This window comes from Erpetoichthys calabaricus, chromosome 6 (assembly GCF_900747795.2).
Source record: "Erpetoichthys calabaricus chromosome 6, fErpCal1.3, whole genome shotgun sequence".
NCBI lineage: Eukaryota > Metazoa > Chordata > Cladistia > Polypteriformes > Polypteridae > Erpetoichthys > Erpetoichthys calabaricus.
Genome location: NC_041399.2, coordinates 40,136,818 through 40,157,454, shown reverse-complemented (window position 1 = coordinate 40,157,454; position 20,637 = coordinate 40,136,818). Strand labels below are relative to the sequence as shown.

At 37.4% G+C, this 20,637-nt stretch overlaps 1 protein-coding gene across 1 annotated transcript in view; it reads left to right on the top strand.

Annotated features, from left to right (window-relative positions):
• The window catches only part of LOC127528469 (uncharacterized), a 209,043-nt gene that overhangs the window by 136,764 nt on the left and 51,642 nt on the right, over positions 1-20,637 (top strand). The window contains exon 5 of the mRNA XM_051929355.1: positions 4,901-5,074. Coding sequence (XP_051785315.1) covers positions 4,901-5,074 — 174 coding nt within the window. The remainder of the gene's footprint in view (positions 1-4,900; positions 5,075-20,637) is intronic.

Below are 20,637 nucleotides of genomic sequence, written 5' to 3'. Positions count from 1 at the left end.
CAAAAGACTCATCCATGTGAAGGCTCCAGAAAGAACTTTTATTTATTTAGATCTGTAACGGGCTCCATACAGTACAGTAAATAACTATGAATAGATGGCCACAGGTTTGTGTAATACCAATGACTCATGGTTTGAAAAGGACTCTTGCTGCATATGTAGCCAGTAACAGAGGACAAGTCCAGGTTTTCTTAATGTTAGTTTCCTGCTAGGTAGCCTACCATACATTAAAGATTTCAGTTTGTTCTCTACATATTAGGAAGTTTTTCAAAGCACAAAGAACCACATTCATATGCAAAAAACCCTCAGAACTAAATGGTGCTTACTCATGCAATAGTTAGATGAGGAACAATGCAACCCCGCAAAGAACCATAATATGCCATTAAAGAGGAACCATTATTTTTAAGAGTGTACAATTGTGCTGCCGTCACAAGCTGCATAGATGTGCTCCATGTTACTAGTAAACACCCCACATTCACAGCCTAAAAATAGAAAACAATACAATATTTTAAAAAAAATTCTGTTCAGAAGTAAGATGAAACAAATGAAACACATGATTAACGCAGAATAAGGAATGAAGTGCAAATCAGAAATTCATAGAGAAAACTCCAATACACTAAGCTGCCGTTGAAGCTTAGAATCTTCTTTACTGAGCAACGGCAATCAAAAATGGAAATAAATTCAGGTGATGTATGCTGACATGAACAAAGTTGTTGATGAGAAAATACCACACTGAAAAACAATATCACCTAGCAGAAGCTCTCTGAGAGAAAGAAAATGTGCTATTACACACCAGATGTGAGGGAGAGGTTCTTTTCGAAACAGATTCATATTTTGTCAACTCCTGCTGAAAAGAGGGTTAATTACCACAAAAGTCACATGTAGCAGGTATAAGATACGATCTGCTTTCTCAGGCCAAATTGAAACCACTGCAAATTAAAAAAAAGAAAAAGAAAAGGATTCCTGCTACATTTCAAACAGAGAATGCAAATTAACAGGCTGCAATAGACTTCAGCTAATAAAGGTTTTATGAGAAACAACGCTGCTAATTCTTTTGCAGTTTGTTTTTTTTTTTAAATAATACTATCATATTTGGATGTATTCAATATAATTAATATGAATTTTATTACTTAAGTGCTACAGTAGTTTAACTACTTTATCTACTTCTATTTCGTTTGTATATTGCTTAGCATCATCATCATAACAGGGCGCTTTCATTAATTTTTGTAACCTAACTTTAATTTTTGAAAACAGAATTGGAAGGTTTATGAGTTAAGTGCTTTTTAAGTTCAAGCAGTACACTATCATGACTGCTTAGGAACTGTCAGGGGACAGGAAAAGTTGGCGGACGACCCGGACCTTAATGTAAGAGACCAAAAAACAGAACTTAACGCTTGGGTGCACAACAACAGAAAAAGGGTGTAATAAGTGCCTGTAAGGCCAACATGGCTTCTCAACTGAAAGGTCAGGTCAGGGGTAGAGACGCCCTTCGTTTAAAGGGTTGGATGTCCTAAAGGCTGCTATTCCTTCTTGGGATGTCCAAATTTGTATGGCCTGACTAGAAGGGGTGGGCTTCTCAGGATATCGCGGGTGTGTCCCAGTTGCATTGTTGGGCATCTTCTTGGTGCTGTGGAGGAAAAAGAAGATAATATTGTTAGTGACAGCACCTCCCTCTCACCCCAGTGTAGTATTACAAGTATCAGCAGAGTCTGAAAGGTGATCTAAGGCACCCATGTGTGACAGGATGTAGGTTATCTATCTATATATATATATATATATATATATATATATATATATATATATATATATATATATATATATATATATATATATATATAAATATGCTACTGTGGCTGTTCGTTTGTCTGTCCAGGATTTTAAATTACCTGTAGCTTGCAAACCGTTTGACCTACAAACCTGAAATTTGATACACTTATACTACATGACGTCTACTATCCGCTTTCACTGATGGTGATGGTTGACCTCCAAGGTTATTCCTCTTTTTATTCTTATTTTATTGTAGATTCAACTCTCGGCAGCAGCCAGCAAGGCAGCCATGTGGTGCATGCATACGGGCGCCGTTCTCATTCCCTACCAACTTTGCCGTCACTTGCCCTACCTCTTCATATCTTAGATCATTCTTGAGGCTGATTGAAGACAAGTGCCAGCTTAAGTGGAAAATAAAAGAAAACATACTAAGTAATTACAACGCAAACACTGACTTAATCAGTTTTAACGCGAAAAAATGCCGACAAAAGAAGAGAAGAAGTGGGCCGCTAGGGTGGAGAAAAGAAGAGCTGCTCAGGAAGCAGCAAGCACATCAACCTCTGAGCAAATGAATGCTAAACGTACAGAGAAAGAGTATGAAAACTAGGAATGCTCAAGTCAAGTGTGTTCACTGCACGTTATCGTGCAGTGCACCATTACTGGTTTTAGTATATTTTACTTCAACTCCAAGCACTGTGCCATAAGTTATCCATCCATTTTCCAACCCGCTGAATCCGAACACAGGGTCACGGGGGTCTGCTGGAGCCAATCCCAGCCAACACAGGGCACAAGGCAGGAACCAATCCCGGGCAGGGTGCCAACCCACCGCAGGACACACACAAACACACCCACACACCAAGCACACACTAGGGCCAATTTAGAATCGCCAATCCACCTAACCAGCATGTCTTTGGACCGTGGGAGGAAACCGGAGTGCCCGGAGGAAACCCACGCAGACACGGGGAGAACATGCAAACTCCACGCAGGGAGGGCCCGGGAAGCAAACCCGGGTCCCCAGGTCTCCCAACTGCGAGGCAGCAGCGCTACCCACTGCGCCACCGTGCCGCCCAGTGCCATAAGTTAGTTTGTTTTAATTATATTTATATATTTTTTATGATTATATATTTCATTTTCTTTGGTTATACTTAGTTATTTATTATTTCTGTTTTGCTATTGATTTTTCTTCTCTTTTAATATTGTCAGCTTTTGTTATAAATAGCATTTCTGTTGCTATTATCCATCCATTTTCCTAATTCGCTTATCCAGGACAGGGCTGTGGGGTAGCTGGAGCCTATCCCAGCAGCCATTGGGTGCAAGGCTAGAAGAACACCTGGACAGGGTGCCAGTTCATCACAGGGAGAACACACACACACACACACACACACACTAGGGTCAGTTTAACAATGCCAGTTCACCTAACCTGCAAGTCTTTAGACTGTGGGAGATAACCCATGGGGAGAACATGCAGACTTCACATAGGGAGCACCCAGGATGTGAATCCCAGTTTCCTTGATGCGAGGCAGCAATGCTACCACTGTGCTACTGTGCTATTTGTTTTTATTACTAGTATTATTTTTCTTATTTTTCTTTTTTTCTTTCTCTGAGATTTTCTAAATGTCTCATGTCTTATTGTTTCTCTCCATTTTTAATCCTATCCTTTGACAGCCTTACTAGGGGTATTTACAGTAATTACCATATATTACTATCTATAGAAACTTATTAGTCACTGTTGTTGGAAGAGGGAGCCTTGGATTTCTGTCACGCTGTGCTGCTTGTCACATCAGAGGAGTGGGACTCTGAAATATTTGATCTTAGCCTCATTTCAGGAGGCAAGTTTAGAATTTTGGGAGAAACAGGGTAAGCTTTACACATCTTTATACAGTAAGTAGCCATATTGTAATTGTGACATCTTCTAAATGCATTTTTATTTAAAACTCTAAAGATGTACCTTTTATTCTTCCACCTATTTTGGCAGATGAATTATAAAGCGGGCAATTCATTAAAGCCTCTAAGCTGGAAAAATTGTAGAAATAAGCAACATGTTACAAATAAGAGAGCAGAACATTGAAAATACATAAACTAAAGTTTGTTTGTTGTTGGTGTTGAAAAAACTTTTAGAAATGTGTTTCTACCAGCTTGGAAAGTCAAAAATGAGTAATCAAGATGAGTTTAAAAATAATCAAAAACAAACTGTACTAATCACTGGACTGTGTATTAGATTTAATGTCTGTTTCAGTGCAGAAAAGATTAATGAAAGACAATATGCCTACTGTAGCATAACTTTTAAATCAGTGGTTCAATATTTCATAATAATTTTAATCCATGTAATTAAATATACAATGACAAATCAATACTTTTCAATTAATAGGATGAACCAAATCTATACATGTTAGATTGCGTGATTAATCCAAGAACCCGTGAAAATTTTGAAATTGGCTCCAGAAAATGAAACAATTTGCTTTATGTTGCTTATTGTAAAAGTATAATACAACTCGCATACTGTTACTCTAGATTTTAAATCAAAGCGATAATGAGACAGTTTATTTTAATATACAATACTCTTGTGTAAGTTTTACTTCCATGGAGGTATAGCAAAATGTATTTAAATAGTATAATTTCCTCAAAGAAGGATAAAGACTAAAATGCAGTAATTGTGCTTACGAAATTTAGCTCTGGTAAATATCAATAACCATATAAGAGATATAAGAGAATGTGGACAGGAAAGCGTATTGTTTATGTGGTTTTATTAGTAGGATTTCATTAAATGATTAATTTGGTGATTGCATGTGCATTTTATTGGAATTAGTTTTGTTTATTGTCTCCCCATTTTACTTTAAAATGTAAAAGTTCAATAAAAAAACACATTTTTTCAAGAAAGATGTAGAATCATCCCAGGTTGAACTTAGACAACACAAGAGTTTAGTTTTGGGAACCTTAATGTGAAGTGGAAATAGTACATTAGATATATCTACAATGTCTCGTCATACACATTATCATATTTATCACTGTTAAACGTAAGTAGAAAATACAGTATATCATAATTGTTTTTTCATGACTATGTCATACTTATGAAGCATATTTACATTTAATTTAATTAATTCTTTTTTTTTCATGATTATGTCATTCTTATTGGTAGGAGAGAAATCAGCTATAGATTTTGAAAGACAGTTGTTCAAGGAAGCTACAAGTATTCTTCATGAGCAGCTTCGAACACGCAAAACCATCACTGGAGTTGTACTGGAGCAATCTTATGTTGACCGGTTAGCAGAAGGAGTGAAACCTTTGCAAAGTCTAACATCAAAATCATCAGGTAAGAATTAAAATGCTTTATTTTGCCTGCACTATGCTATTGTCTTGTTTTTTATTTATGTGCAAAATTATTTTAAAAAATGAACTATAAATTAACTGTAGCATACAGTGCATCCGGAAAATATTCACAGCGCATCACTTTTTCCACATTTTGTTATGTTACAGCCTTATTCCAAAATTGATTAAATTCATTTTTTTCCTTAGAATTCTACACACAACACCCCATAATGACAACGTGAAAAAAGTTTACTTGAGATTTTTGCAAATTTATTAAAAATAAAAAAACTGAGAAATCACATGTACATAAGTATTCACAGCCTTTGCTCAATACTTTGTCGATGCACCTTTGGCAGCATTTACAGCCTCAAGTCTTTTTGAATATGATGCCACAAGCTTGGCACACCTATCCTTGGCCAGTTTTGCCCATTCCTCTTTGCAGCACCTCTCAAGCTCCATCAGGTTGGATGGGAAGCGTCGGTGCACAGCCATTTTAAGATCTCTCCAGAGATGTTCAATCTGATTCAAGTCTGGGCTCTGGCTGAGCCACTCAAGGACATTCATAGAGTTGTCCTGAAGCCACTCCTTTGATATCTTGGCTGTGTGCTTAGGGTCGTTGTCCTGCTGAAAGATGAACCGTCGCCCCAGTCTGAGGTCAAGAGCGCTCTGGAGCAGGTTTTCATCCAGGATGTCTCTGTACATTGCTGCAGTCATCTTTCCCTTTATCCTGACTAGTCTCCCAGTCCCTGCCGCTGAAAAACATCCCCACAGCATGATGCTGCCACTACCATGCTTCACTGTAGGGATGGTGCCAGGTTTCCTCCAAACGTGATGCCTGGCATTCACGCCAAAGAGTTCAATCTTTGTCTCATGAGACCAGAGAATTTTCTTTCTCATGGTCTGAGAGTCCTTCAGGTGCCTTTTGGCAAAACTCCAGGCGGGCTGCCATGTGCCTTTTACTAAGGAGTGGCTTCCGTCTGGCCACTCTACCATACAGGCCTGATTGGTGGATTGCTGCAGAGATGGTTGTCCTTCTGGAAGGTTCTCCTCTCTCCACAGAGGACCTCTGGAGCTCTGACAGAGTGACCATTGGGTTCTTGGTCACCTCCCTGACTAAGGCCCTTCTCCTCCGATCGCTCAGTTTAGATGGCTAGCCAGCTCTAGGAAGAGTCCTGGTGGTTTCAAACTTCTTCCACTTACAGATGATGGAGGCCACAGTGCTCACTGGGACCTTCAAAGCAGCAGACATTTTTCTGTAACCTTCCCCAGATTTGTGCCTCAAGACAATCCTGTCTCGGAGGTCTACAGACAATTCCTTTGACTTCATGCTTGGTTTGTGCTCTGACATGAACTGTCAACTGTGGGACCTTATATAGACAGGTGTGTGCCTTTCCAAATCATGTCCAATCAACTGAATTTGCCACAGGTGGACTCCAATTAAGCTGCAGAAACATCTCAAGGATGATCAGATGAAACAGGATGCACCTGACCTCAATTTTGAGCTTCATGGCAAAGGCTGTGAATACTTATGTACATGTGCTTTCACAATTTTTTTATTTTTAATAAATTTGCAAAAATCTCAATTTTTCACGTTGTCATTATGGGGTGTTGTGTGTAGAATTCTGAGGAAGAAAATGAATTTAATCCATTTTGGAATAAGGCTGTAACATAACAAAATGTGGAGAAAGTGATGCGCTGTGAATACTTTCCGGATGCACTGTATACAGTATCAGTTAACTACACCATATCCATCATAACAGAAATACCAATATTTAAAATCAAAAATCGGATATGGCCAGCACGTGGCTTTCTCCATATTTACCACATAAATACTATATATATTGTGAATTTACCAGAACACATTCATGATGTAATTCATAAAGGCCTTCGTTTCAAAGTCTTAAATCACCTTCTTCTTCTTTCAGCTGCTCTCGTTAGGGGTTGCCACAGTGGATCATCTTCTTCCATATCTTTCTGTCCTCTACATCTTGTTGTGTTACACCCATCACTTGCATGTCCTCTCTCACCACATCCATAAACCTTCTCTTAGGCCTTCCTCTTTTCCTCTTGCCTGGCAGCTCTTTTCTGTAACATCCTTCTCCCATAATACCCAGCATCTCTCCTCTGCACATGTCCAAACCAACACAATCTCGCCTTTCTAGCTTTGTCTCCAAACCGTCCAACCTAAGCCTTTCTTAAATAAATACTGTAAACTTAAGGAACTTCTGAGCAGTGCTTTGGCTGTTCTTGGTAAGGACTTTAAAAAATCAAACTTCAAAACCTGAATCTGAATAGTTGGAATTAACCCAAAATTAAACTAGCTCCTCAGACTAGCGGGTGTAACTTGTCTTCACATTTTCATATAATTCAGTCCATTTGTTCTTCAGTTACTGTGTCCAAAAATGCTTCACCAGTACACAAACACATAGACACATAAACAGAAGGACATACATCTTTCCAAAAATATGACCTGGAAATATCAAAACATGATTTTCTGTTTAAAATGGAGGCTGATTGTTGTTTTTTGTTTTTTTTAAACAATACCTTCTTAATACAAGAAACATGTAGAAATTAAACACAGATTGTAATTTGATTGTTATAATTTGAGGTATTCAAAACATTATATAATCATTAAAACTCAAAATTAAAAAAAAAAAAGATAATAACATGAAGCCTGCCACGATGGCCAGTATTAATTAATACAACACCATTTCATCTGTAGAAAAGTACATAGTTTAATCCATTATTATAGAAAAACCCACTGTACAACATCCCAAACATCTTAAAACCATCTCACGTCAGACACCATCAGAAGAACAAGCCAGTTTAGTCAGTGGGAGTAGTGGCAGTGAAGACACAGCCTAAATCTCTAACCACAGCTACTCGTCTCTATCCACAATGGGCCCAGGTTTTCATTTGTATGTTGTGTTTAATTAGACGTGAATTCACAAGGATGACTGTGGATGACCTTACACTTTCTGCTTTGTTTTTTTGACATTTTGTATTTTATTTATTAAGTTGTGTCTGTTGTGGAAAAAGAAAATGGAAGAGGTACTGTAACATCAGCTTAACCCATATGGCAAGATATAATGAATCACATATATATTGTTACTTACAAGTAAATTATTCAAGCATTCGAGAAAAATGAAAATGGCAAAATATTAATGAATCCAGTAGGGTAAATGCAACCACAGACCATCCATTCTCTATGTTAATACACAGTTTTGTCAAGCTTCATACCTCTTACAAATTACAAATTCATAGACTGCAGAATTCTAAATTCATAGAGTGCAAAAACAGAATAACAAGGAGACAGATTAACAGTGAATCCTGTTACAGCCATTACTGCCCTAATTATGAGACTGCTTTACAATGAAATTCTGGATCTACTACAGCCCTCCATGGATTGATCTGAGCAGTCCTGCACCTCACACTCGGCAGTGGAAATACGGTGTTACTGTGAGTCAGACTGAAAATATAGGAATGACTTTTTTCAGAAATAAGTAAGACACTTCACTTGACCCCATTCAAATTAGATTTTTTATAATATTCAGATTTTACTAAAGGTTTTTACATACCCACATATAGCTGTAAAAAAGGGAAGAACACACCTTAAACTTTTTCATAAATTACAGTCTATAAAATGTGAATTACTATTGTTAACCATAGAAATGCTATATAATTTAAAAGCCCTGTCTAGGTTTTGCTTCTACTTTGGATTCTGTGCCATTGGGAAAGGTGAAGGCCCCCCACAGCCCAATAAATAAAACAAAGGCTTTAGGAAGTTAATTCATGGATGAAGTACTTCATATGCAGTAATGTACCTTAGAGATGTTATTTTGTAGTTTTTTATATGATTTAAAGTAAAAGTAACATTCTTTTTCTTGTGAAAAATAATTGGTTGTGGGTAAAAGAAATTGACAACGAATATTATTCATGCAGTACGTTGTGCTTTACTATGTTTCAATCCTGCCACTGGCTTATTTCACATTATCTGTTAATTTAGCAATACAATCAATTTTCCTTAAATTAGAAAGACCTAAATAACTCAAGTGTAATTATTATAGGGTAGCAGAGATCTGTCACTAATAATTTATTCAACTGTGTTGCCTTAACAGAAGGAAAAATATTTCTGTTGCCATTTCTAATCTTGCAGTAGGATTAATAGACAATAAGCCCAGTTTCTGATGTGAATGGTTTTCTTTGTTGCCAAAGAGGAATTCCTACAAAGTGGTACATGAAATACTGATGTCTGTAGATAATTGATTAATATTTGTTATATTGTACATTTGTACCAATTACTATCCACCATTCTCTCTAATGAAATTAAGTAGATTTGATGATCAAAGTAAAAGTATATTTCAGTTATTCCACTGGGACCTTCTTAGGATAAAATTAATTACAATTTTTCTCCTTGTATGTTAAGGCAGAAGAAGCACATCACAAGCAATGCATACTGTAAAATAATTCAGGTGATACTTTTTGATTTATATACTGCACAGATATATTCTATAGTACCTGTGGGTATTGCCTTTCATTAAATATTTTATTGCAGTGTTCCCCGACCTTTGTGGTGTCACAACCCAGTGTTTCACATGCCAGTGATCATCTGAGCAGGGGTGATGGGGTGTCCCCCTCGGTGAATCAAGTGTGATAGTCAAAGTGGGGAGGGCTTAAAAAATCTTCAGCTGGTAATTTAATAATTGACTTGCACATTCAGTAAATAAGGAATCTATATTTCCATTTATGATCCTAACTTACTTGTCCATGTCATGGTTATCCATCCATCCATCCATTGTCCAACCCACTGAATCCGAACACAGGGTCACGGGGATCTGCTGGAGCCAATCCCAGCCAACATAGGGCACAAGGCAGGAACCAATCCCGGGCAGGGTGCCAACCCACCGCAGGACACACACAAACACACCCACACACCAAGCACACACTAAGGCCAATTTAGAATCACCAATCCACCTAACCTGCAGGTCTTTGGACTGTGGGAGGAAACCAGAGCGCACAGAGGAAACCCACGCAGACACGGGGAGAACATGCAAACTCCACACAGGGAGGACCCAGGAAGCGAACCCAGGTCCCCAGCTCTCCCAACTGCGAGGCAGCAGCGCTGCCCACTGCGCCACCGTAAACATAAATCCTCAAACAAAAAAAAACAACTATTTTTAGCTGAGAAGAGAATCAGTTATGTTATGCACAGATGACTGCCACTTGCATTAAATAAAACAGTGTTTCCCAGCCTGTGGGCTGCGGTAGCATGGCAGGTGGGCAGTGGCCGACTCTCGATAAAACCCCATCGACCAATCTGTTGATTGCCCTCAATTCACATCATCAGCATTGTAGGTGGATTGCGGCCAATCATGAACAACCTCCCCAACCCCCTTCTTAATTCACCAAGGATGAAAAGCATTGATGATGGCAGTTGATTCATCTAACACTCTGCCTCTGGGGTGATTGTATGGGACCCAACTTTGATGACTGTGCTTGATTTCCTGAGGGGGACCACCACACTCCCCTTCTGAGACAATCATGCTAAATTCACCAACCAGTTTGTTGCAAACACACTGGCATGTGAAATACTGGGTCGTGAGACCACAAAGGTTGGGAAATGATGCTCTAGAGATTTGTATATTTATTTATATGTATATTTAATTTACAGTGATCCCTCGCTATATCGCGCTTCGCCTTTCGCGGCTTCACTCTATCGCGGATTTTATATGTAAGCATATTTAAATATATATCGCGGATTTTTTGCTGGTTCGCGGATTTCTGAGGACAATCGGTCTTTTAATTTCTGGTACATGCTTCCTCAGTTGGTTTGCCCAGTTGATTTAATACAAGGGACGCTATTGGTGGATGGCTGAGAAGCTACCCAACTTACATTTCTCTCTCTCTCTCTTGCGCTGACTTTCTCTGATCCTGACGTAGGGGGTGTGAGCAGGGGGGCTGTTCGCACACCTAGACGATACGGACGCTCGTCTAAAAATGCTGAAAGATTATCTTTACGTTGCTACCTTCTGTGTGCAGCTGCTTCGTGAAGCGACATGCTGCACGGTGCTTCGCATACTTAAAAACTCAAAGGGCACGTATTGATTTTTGACCGTTTGTTTTTCTCTGGCTCTCTCTCTCTCTCTCTCCCTGCTCCTGACGGAGGGGGTGTGAGCTGCCACCTTCAACAGCTTTGTACCGGCGGTGCTTCGCATACTTAAAAGCAAACAGCCCTATTGATTTGTTTGCTTTCCTCTCTTGCCTGAAGAAGGGGCCTGAGTTGCCTCGAAAGCCTGCATATTGTAATCTTTTTAGTTAGCCAATAAAAGGTGTTATTTTGCTTGGCTTTTCTCTACTCTCTGTTTCTGACAGTCTGTGCTCCTGACGCGCACTCCTTTGAAGAGGAAGATATGTTTGCATTCTTTTAATTGTGAGACAGAACTGTCATCTCTGTCTTGTCATGGAGCACAGTTTAAACTTTTGAAAAAGAGACAAATGTTTGTTTGCAGTGTTTGAATAACGTTCCTGTCTCTCTACAACCTCCTGTGTTTCTGCGCAAATCTGTGACCCAAGCATGACAATATAAAAATAACCATATAAACATATGGTTTTTACTTCGCGGATTTTCTTATTTCGCGGGTGGCTCTGGAACGCAACCCCTGCGATGGAGGAGGGATTACTGTATTACCTAAAAATATTTTTTACAAGAGAGAGAAAGCACTTTGAATGATGTGATCTGTAGGGTGGACTCTCAGTGAACATACTAATTCTCAGCTGTGGTTATGAATTTTGGGGTTTGACTTAAAGATTGACAAGATGCTGACATGAGTAGTCATTGTGAACAGTTTCACTGTATTTGTGAAAATTCGAGGGGGACGAAGGTTGTTCCACACAGAGAGGAACCAATGAAGGTGGATTGGACATCTAGTAAGGATACCTCATAGTAGTCAAATGAGTTATAAACTGAGAAAAACACATCAGGATGATGGAATAGATTAGCAGTATATCTCTCCACTGTCCTGGGAGCTTATGTGAATTTTCAGAAAGTAATTTGAATTGAAAATGTGAATTCTTGGAAAACTGTATAACGATAGAAGCAAGATGAGATATGGTAAACACATTGATTGTAAAAGAATATTTCTTTGCAATGACATTTACTTTCTTTCACAATTCTTCAATTGAGTTATATTGTTATACTCTTATATCCTTTAACTGGAGCAGCATCTGAAAAATGAATGAATAAAAAAAGGAATATTCCATCAAGATATCACGTTACTTGTGTTTCATACTCCACATAGCACTTATCCAGTCATATGCTGAAAAAACAACAAAAATACGATGATAAGACTCTTAACCGATACAAGAAATGAGGCGGAGAGGTGAACCTCTAATTCAGAAAGACAATCCTTTGTGTTTAACAATATTTCATCAACAAATGTGTGTTTTGCACATAGTGAGCGTACGACTGGATAACTGACGTGTGGATTATGCAACACGAGAAATGTGAGATTTTTTCTTTCTTTTTCCATGGATGTTTTTTGCATCATTTGCTGTTGTACATCATTGGTCACCACTGGCTTCTATTATAGCATAAACTTTTTTTTTGTCTCTGTCCTGAATGAAAACATGAGATTAAAATTGTTTCTCAGCCATTACTACAAACTAGATGGTATAAATAATATATAAAAATATTATTTTTGGGTGGAGTATTCAGTGAGTTAATTGAATATCTAAATAACAAACCTCACTACATAAAAGTAAAAAACTCATATAAATTAATGACAATTTTATAAATAATTATTTTACTTCTCATAAATTATTCTTTAAATATGACAACATCATTCATCAAATTATTGTTTATGAATTACCTCATGGTAAGTTCTTCAGTCTATTACACTTTTATCTTGAGATCAAAACGACACCTATAAAAAAATGTAAACTTTATGATGTTTGTTGATGCTTTCATTATTTGTGTGAGTAAAACACACTATGAATAATCTGAGTGACATTCTCTATTTTATATAAATGCATTACCTTAATCTTTTTTGTATGCAGTGTAAAGAAGGAATTATTACATTGGACTTTATTAAACATCTGCAACATATACACTGGAACTGTTGATCAGGAAATTCACAAAGAACAATAAATTACAAACTGTAAGACAGCACATTTCTAAATAAGTATATGAACTGTTATCACTAATAATTTATCATCTTGTCAGTAAATTATGCATAAGAGAGCGTTCAGACCTTTTTGTCAGTAATGTGTTTAGAAATATGGCATTCTCGTAATCTTACTTCTAAATCAAACTGGCTGCAATTATCCATAATTGTTGCCTTTAAAAACCCTGTCTATAACTCTTGAATATTGTTTACAGTCAAAAAGTGATTTACATTGAGTGCATTTTTACATATTCATACATTTGGCACAGTGGCAGGTTAGGCACCTTACCCAGCATTTCAATGCCAGTCACTGATGAAATCTGAACCTGCAGCCATGCAATTTCTTGTCCATTTTCTTAGCCACTTGGCTTTTATATATTTAGTGTTTAGCTAGAGGTCAGCTCTGCTCATCATTAGCTCTTCAGAACCTTTGATTTCAGTAGTTTTGTTACATAAGTTTTAAATCTTAATTTATGTATTTGGCTTAATTCAGTAAAAAGTTGTATTGAGAATGTTGAAGACTTTTATTTCTGAGTATTTTATTTTAAAGTAAACTTAGCAAAATATAATTCAGGTCAGCTTCAATACTGGCTGCAGATCTCATGCATTGGCACAGTTCTTAGGAAATCATTTTTATGTTAATTACTTTTGGTTTAATGTGGTTCTCCCCAGCTAATTAGTCCAAAGCGGGTCTAGTATCAGTAGCGTACTCCTGGCTTTATGAGCTCATCTGCTTTAGTCAGGCAAGTCTAAAAGTTGTGCGAATATTTCTGAGCATTTTTGTTTGAAGATACACAATGATATTAATAGATGGGTACTATACATTTAATAATAAAGCCTCGGTAAGATTGTCCTATCATCTAAAACTTACAATTTCAAACATGACGAACCCCAGTAGTTTTTACAATAACCGATGTCAGAAATATATAGTTAAAAGGAAATATAAAATGCACCCATTTTAACTATGACTTATACCAGTGTTCCTCAAGCTTGCTCGTTGTTTATCCACTATGCTTTTTGGTTTTCTTTCACATCAGTTAGCAATCAGGAACCTGCTGATACCTCTCAGTAGACTTCAACTTTAACTAAACTTGATTTGTGTGTTGAGCCTGCATATTTTCCTCATGTACACATGAATTGTGTTTCTTTGCCACTTCTTAAACATTTTTTGTATAAGTGGTTTGGCTACTCTATGTTTGACCAGTGTGTGAGTAATTGTGCATGTATGCCTGCGTTCACCCTGTGATGAACTGACATCTTGTCCCGCGTTGGTTCCCGTGTAACACCCATTATAATTGAATAGGAGGGTTAGGAATATGACTGAAGAATAACTTAAAGTCCTCAGACTTTCTTAATCCAATTCAATGTTGCAGAAAGTGAAAACATGACATACATTGATCCTAACTTTTATTCAGTAAATGATACATAAAATAAACAAGCCAAATGTGAGTTTATGACAGGTTCTAGTAGAAATAACAATTAAAATAGATATGTGTAATGCTTATCGTATGTGAGTTCATAAAATATTAATAATACTGTGTAATGATATCTGAATGAGTTCAAGTTTGGCTTATTTTATAGCCCAGGATATATATATGGAGCTAGTGTATGGCTAAGGTTTTTGCCATGCTGAAAAGGAAAGAAAGAAAAAGATATAACTTTTTAACTGTATAGCCTTCATAAGGTGTGCACTGAAAAGGAAAAAGCAGGTAACATGTATAGAAGGGAATGAAAGCCAGGGCAGTTGAAAGGAGAAAAGGTGAGTGTTATTGAGAAAAGCTTCCATTAGAGAAGATGAAGGAAGAGATTAAAAAATTATTATATTTGGAGAAATTTGTGATCCAAAGATGAGAATGAGCTTAGCCTCTTCTGTCTGAAAAGTGTCTTTGTAGCCCTGTGACCGAACACAAACAGAGAACTCTTTGTGGCTATATAATCAAGAAATGCAACCTACAATAGTCTTTGTAGGGTCTTGGATTTTAACAGCTAAAATGTGCTCCTTGAAACAGTCTGCTAGCCATCTCCCTGTTTCACCTATGTAGATGGCTGGACGCTTCGTTCAAGAAATGAAGTAAATATGGTTTCAAGGCGGGGAAGATGCACACTGTTTAATATTCAGTTTACCAGTTAGACCAGATCCAAGGCTATAGTTGGTGACATATTTGCAAGAGACACAGCAGCTCCTGTTATAGCTAAAAGCGCCTGGTGGGGAAATGTGTCACTCCTCTGTGAAGTGAGCTACAGATGAGAAGGTTAGGTGGTTGAAAGAAGGAGATCAAGGGAGGGTTACAAAAAAAAAATCCTGTGGAAGGACCAGTCTGCAAAAATGGGAAATTATGTTTTTTGCCTTTTGGGAGATAAAAAGTTTTAGAGTGGAATGGCAGCACCAGCGGAATATGAGTTTCATTATTGGGGTGGATGTCACAAAGTCTGCTCCAGGCCTGATTGAGGGCTCTGTCCACAATATGGTATCCTCTGTCAATGAAGTAGCTCCTTATTCTGAGTGCTTGTTTACAGAAGTAAACCTCAAAAAGCCGTTTTGTGAAATAATATATAATAAATTATAAAACAGATATGAATAATGCTTATCATATGTAAATTCTATTAATGATGTAACCATATCTGAAAAAGTTTTATTATTTGCTAATTTTATAGCCCAGGATTCTCTTCACAGATATATATTTTTTCTGTCTTTTTAACAGAGAAATACCTCAAATATATCTTCTTTGGTCTGACATTAATCACAGTTCATACAGCTAGCTTGATGCTTCAAATAGTAGATGGTTATTGATCAGTAAGTGGAAAGCACTCAGCATGTTTTCATCAGTCTTATTGCTTTTCATCTATGAAAGAAGTTCCTGCCCACATTTACACTATTTTAAACGAGAGAACCATAAGAACCTTCTTGATTCTGAAAGTGTAAATAAATAAAATCCCACTTTCTGGCAACTGAAAAGAATTTCTTATTTTTATTTGCTCACTAGAGCCCAACACATCAATTTCAAATTGCTTTGTATTTCCAGAAGAACTGCCAAACCTCTACTTTATTATACTTTTATACCTATCGCTGTTTTTTGCTCTATAATTACTCAACATTTTATTATTTCACAATAGTTTGTTGACCAAACAAATCCTATACCTGTAAAATTGCAATTTGAAGGTAGCTTCTGGAGGCCAGCACTGTAGTGCATCAGAAAAGGAGCTGTGGATGGAGAATGGTTGCCATTGTGCAAATGAAGATGTCGTTGGTGCAAAGAAATGAGAACTCTATTCATACTTTACCCCTATCCACGTAAGGTGAACATAAAATAGTTTAAAACAATAGAAATAAACAAGTGAAAATATAAAAGAAAAGCTTAAAATTAGGAGAAAATTAAGAAAGGCTGGTGCCATCGTTACTTTGAGTTATCATGTTTCTATACTATATTCCATACATCCAGTACATTGAAATTCTTATTATTGTCTGTAGTCATTGTAACAAAGAGAAAATTCAGCTCTGCCGTGCAAAATGATACCCGATAACGTGCAAAATGTACTGGTGTTAACAAACGTTGCAAAGGCAGTAATGTCATACTGCATCTACCACATGTACATGCAGGAGACCCTGTTTTGTGTCTAAAAATGTTTAAAATGGCCTAAATGAACTGATGTGTCCTTGTGCCAATACTGTGGTATTATATTCCTACCTGCCTGTCTATATCTTGCTATGCAGGTAGATCTGGGAAGGTCACAAATGCAATGACAAGTGAAAGTCTTGCAATATCATTTGTTTATTTAAGTCCTTTTTTGAAATTAAGCCCACTTAGCACCAGACGCAACCATATGCCTCTTTCACAGTTGCAGTTTACTATCCATAACTGTGGCGCTTTGCACATGTGTCATGGAAATTCAGCTTCCTGCAGCTTTGCAGAAAAACAAAAATGCATAGAATACAACTTCATATTAATACTGTTTTATCACAGAAGTGTTTTGGAGTGACCCTATTCTAACTTTGTTATGTACACCCATAGATACATCCACCACCCCAACTCCTGCTCACTTATTCTTGCACTGACTTGGCTTGAAAACAGAAGAAGCCCACAGCCACAATACACTTGCATCTGAGACTAAATGGATCCGTATTGCATGTAGGACTTACTGCTAATGTGCTTCACTTTCCCTATTAGAGGACACCTTCTCTTTATTCATTTATACTTTAGGAATCGGCATAGAGCAAATATTGATTGCAAGCAAGTTAACAGGCAATTTTTATTTAAGCAATATAATCTTTAACATGTGCCAAAAAGCTTGAGCAAAAAAAAAAGTAAAAGGATGTGGAAATCACCATACAACCCGACTATTTAGGAGCTGTTACAGATGACTACTAAGCACTGTTGTAAGTCGCTCTGGATAAGAGCGTCTGCTAAATGTTGTAAATGTGAATGTAAATGATGTTGGCTAACACACTCCATCTGTGCGCCATTCTGTCTTTTAAGGTTACATGGCTACATCTTCGTGGTTCTCCTTGCTTCTCCTCCTTCTTGGTCCTTCTATGTCTTTCTAGTTCAATACATTCCCTTTAAGCTGATGACTTTGTAAAGCTTGTCAGGGCCAACGTGAAAACCCCTAACCCCTCTCTGTCCAATGTCATTTTGAAAGACCATATCAGTACATGTTCATAAGTTGTGCATGCACGAAGATAAGCAACGGATTGACAGATTCACTTTTATGCCTGTGAAAATACCAGAAAATTACTATTTTACCATTAAAGTTCTGACCTTTTCATCTTGCTAGACTCACTGTGGTGAATTTTATCTTTTCTGCTTTAGCCTTCTGCTGTCTCTACTAACACTTCCTCTTTCTGCGGTTAGACAAGCTGCTTTACTGAGATCAATTGTTCAAGGGCAACAAAAGAACTTACAGTTTAAACATACAGTAAAAATAACATCACAAATTGTCTATACTGATGAACAAACTCCTCAAGTTTGGTAAAATCATACAAATGTTCAGGAACTTCCCAGGACTCTGCAAAATGCATTGAGTCAATAGGGAAGGAGGAACTGAATTTGATTTAAGTGGCTTATAATGGTGCCATTGTGTTTTAAGTGTCACCAAGGGCTAGGGAAACGTCTGCTAACAATTCTGGACTGATCATTGTAGCCAAATATGCTAACCATTGCACCACCATGTCACAAACAACAAAAGACACAGACAGAATGAATACCATAAAATGCAACAAATGGCCAAAAACTAGAAAACAATAAATAAAATATAGCTCACTGTACTGAGGGAGTGCCAAGAAAAGGCAAAGGAGGACCACTGAGGACAAACACAGGGTAAGAGACATTGAGACATACAAGGGGACTGAGCAAAGGCGTAGGAGGACCACTGCAGGTACATGTAGGACAAGAGAGTATGAAGCATGTGAAGATACTCTGGAGAGGTGCAGGAGGAGTGCTATTTTAAAATTAATTGTAATCCCTGTTTTTGATGGGTAAGTGTAGCTAGTATCCTATAAAATCAAAGTTACTATTAAAAATAATTTCTCAGAACAAAAAAAAAGGTTTTTGGAAAAATGAGTTAAATGTCTATTGAAAACTGTTCTGTATCTTATTTATATTTTAAAAAGTTAAGGTATAATAAAAGTAAATTACTTTATATAAAAGAAAAATAAGTTTTAGGAAAGTTTGGATAAAGTGCAGTTCCATAGTGAGAGCCAAGCGTGCTGTCATAAAATGAAGGACAAAAAAATAACCAAGGAAACTTGACCTCAATGCAAATCTGCCAATTACATTCAAACACTTTCTCAACAATTAGTTGAAGAGCCTGTGCAGGAAGTGTATGTTTATGGATGACTTAATTAGCATTTCTGAATTCATTTTCCAATTAAACAAACTGTTTGCCTTTAACAATGGAACACCAGTTGTAGGAGGATGTCATCTTAAAAGCATTTTCCATTATTATATCTTCAGAAGAAGACACTCAAGCTCTCATGTACAGCAATAACAGGATCTTTAAAACCAAACAACAGATTCCTATGACTCAGTAAGCACAGAGAGAGCAGACATTTTGTTAGGCTGAATGAAATAGGAGAAAGCAGCTTAGAAACTGCTGCACCCATATAAACAAAGCCTAGACATTTAATAATAGGTGGCCAGGTGGACATGAAGAAAACACCAAAAATGCACAGCATGTGAACAAGAGTGCAAGGTGCCTAAACATGGACCTCCTGCTTTGCCATCACAAATGAAAATGTTTGCAAATTACCGATAAAGGGAGCAGAATATAACCAAATTGTCCACTGACTACAAAATCTCCCTTCACTTTAGAGGCATCAAGTCTTTTTTGAAATGCCTAATAATTGTTTTTTGTCAGTGAAGAAAATGTATTCAAACAAGTAGGCAAAATACAGTATATTTAATTTAAAATAGCCTGGCAAATGCTGAAAAAAGAAGAAACTTGTTATGTTTTAAAGATCTCTGTTATCAAAAAAAGCCTATACTTTTACATATAAAGTCAACACAGGTATCCTCATTTCAGAATCTGTGAAGGGGTGTGGGGGTTGTAGAAGTGCTTCTCTTTTAACCAACCACAGGCAATGTAAACTTTGCAAACTTTCTGTTGCCTTCTAAACAAGAGTTTCAAGCATTAAACCTCACCTCCCCTGGTAAGTATTTTCTTAGTTGTAAGTGGAGACTGATTCTGCTGTGCGTCGGGTGGTGAAATTGTGCAAGAAGAGAGCTCTAGATGTGGTGGCAGCTACGCTAAAGAGTAAGTCTACATTTATTTCTGAAAAGATAATGGGGTGGCAGTTGTTGTCCATAGTGAGGCTGTAGCTGGGGGCAGGGTCCTAGCAGAAGTCGCTTTACCTACATTTCTTTTGGCTCATCATGACTGCTCACCAAACCTACTGTGGACCATAATCTCCAGCCATATTTGTTTGGAATAAAGAGAAACCCATGGAGAGATTCGGAGTTCATAGTGGCTGCTGTACATGCTTATGTCCCATTTGTCCGTGTGACAACCCTATGGCTCCAGATGGCTGACAAGCATGCTGGGATAGCCTCCAATCTATAAAACCTTGGCCTAAACTGCCATGGTACACCTGTTCTGCCAGATGGGTAACAGCTGGATTGCTCATAGCCTTCATTGGAGACACCCCCACAAAAAAAGTTTCTTATCTCCCACACTATCAAACAATTTTAATTATTCATACAGAAAGTATTCAGACTCCTTCACTTTTTTAACATTTGGCTATGATGCAGCCTTGTCTCAAATCATTTAAATTCATTTTTCCCCTCATCAAGCAACCCTCAGTACCCCAGAATGACAAATATGAAACGGGACTTTAGAAACTTTTGGTCATTTATTAAAAAAAGCTGAACTATCACAGTCAAAGCAAGTTTTCAGAAAGTTTACTCATTAC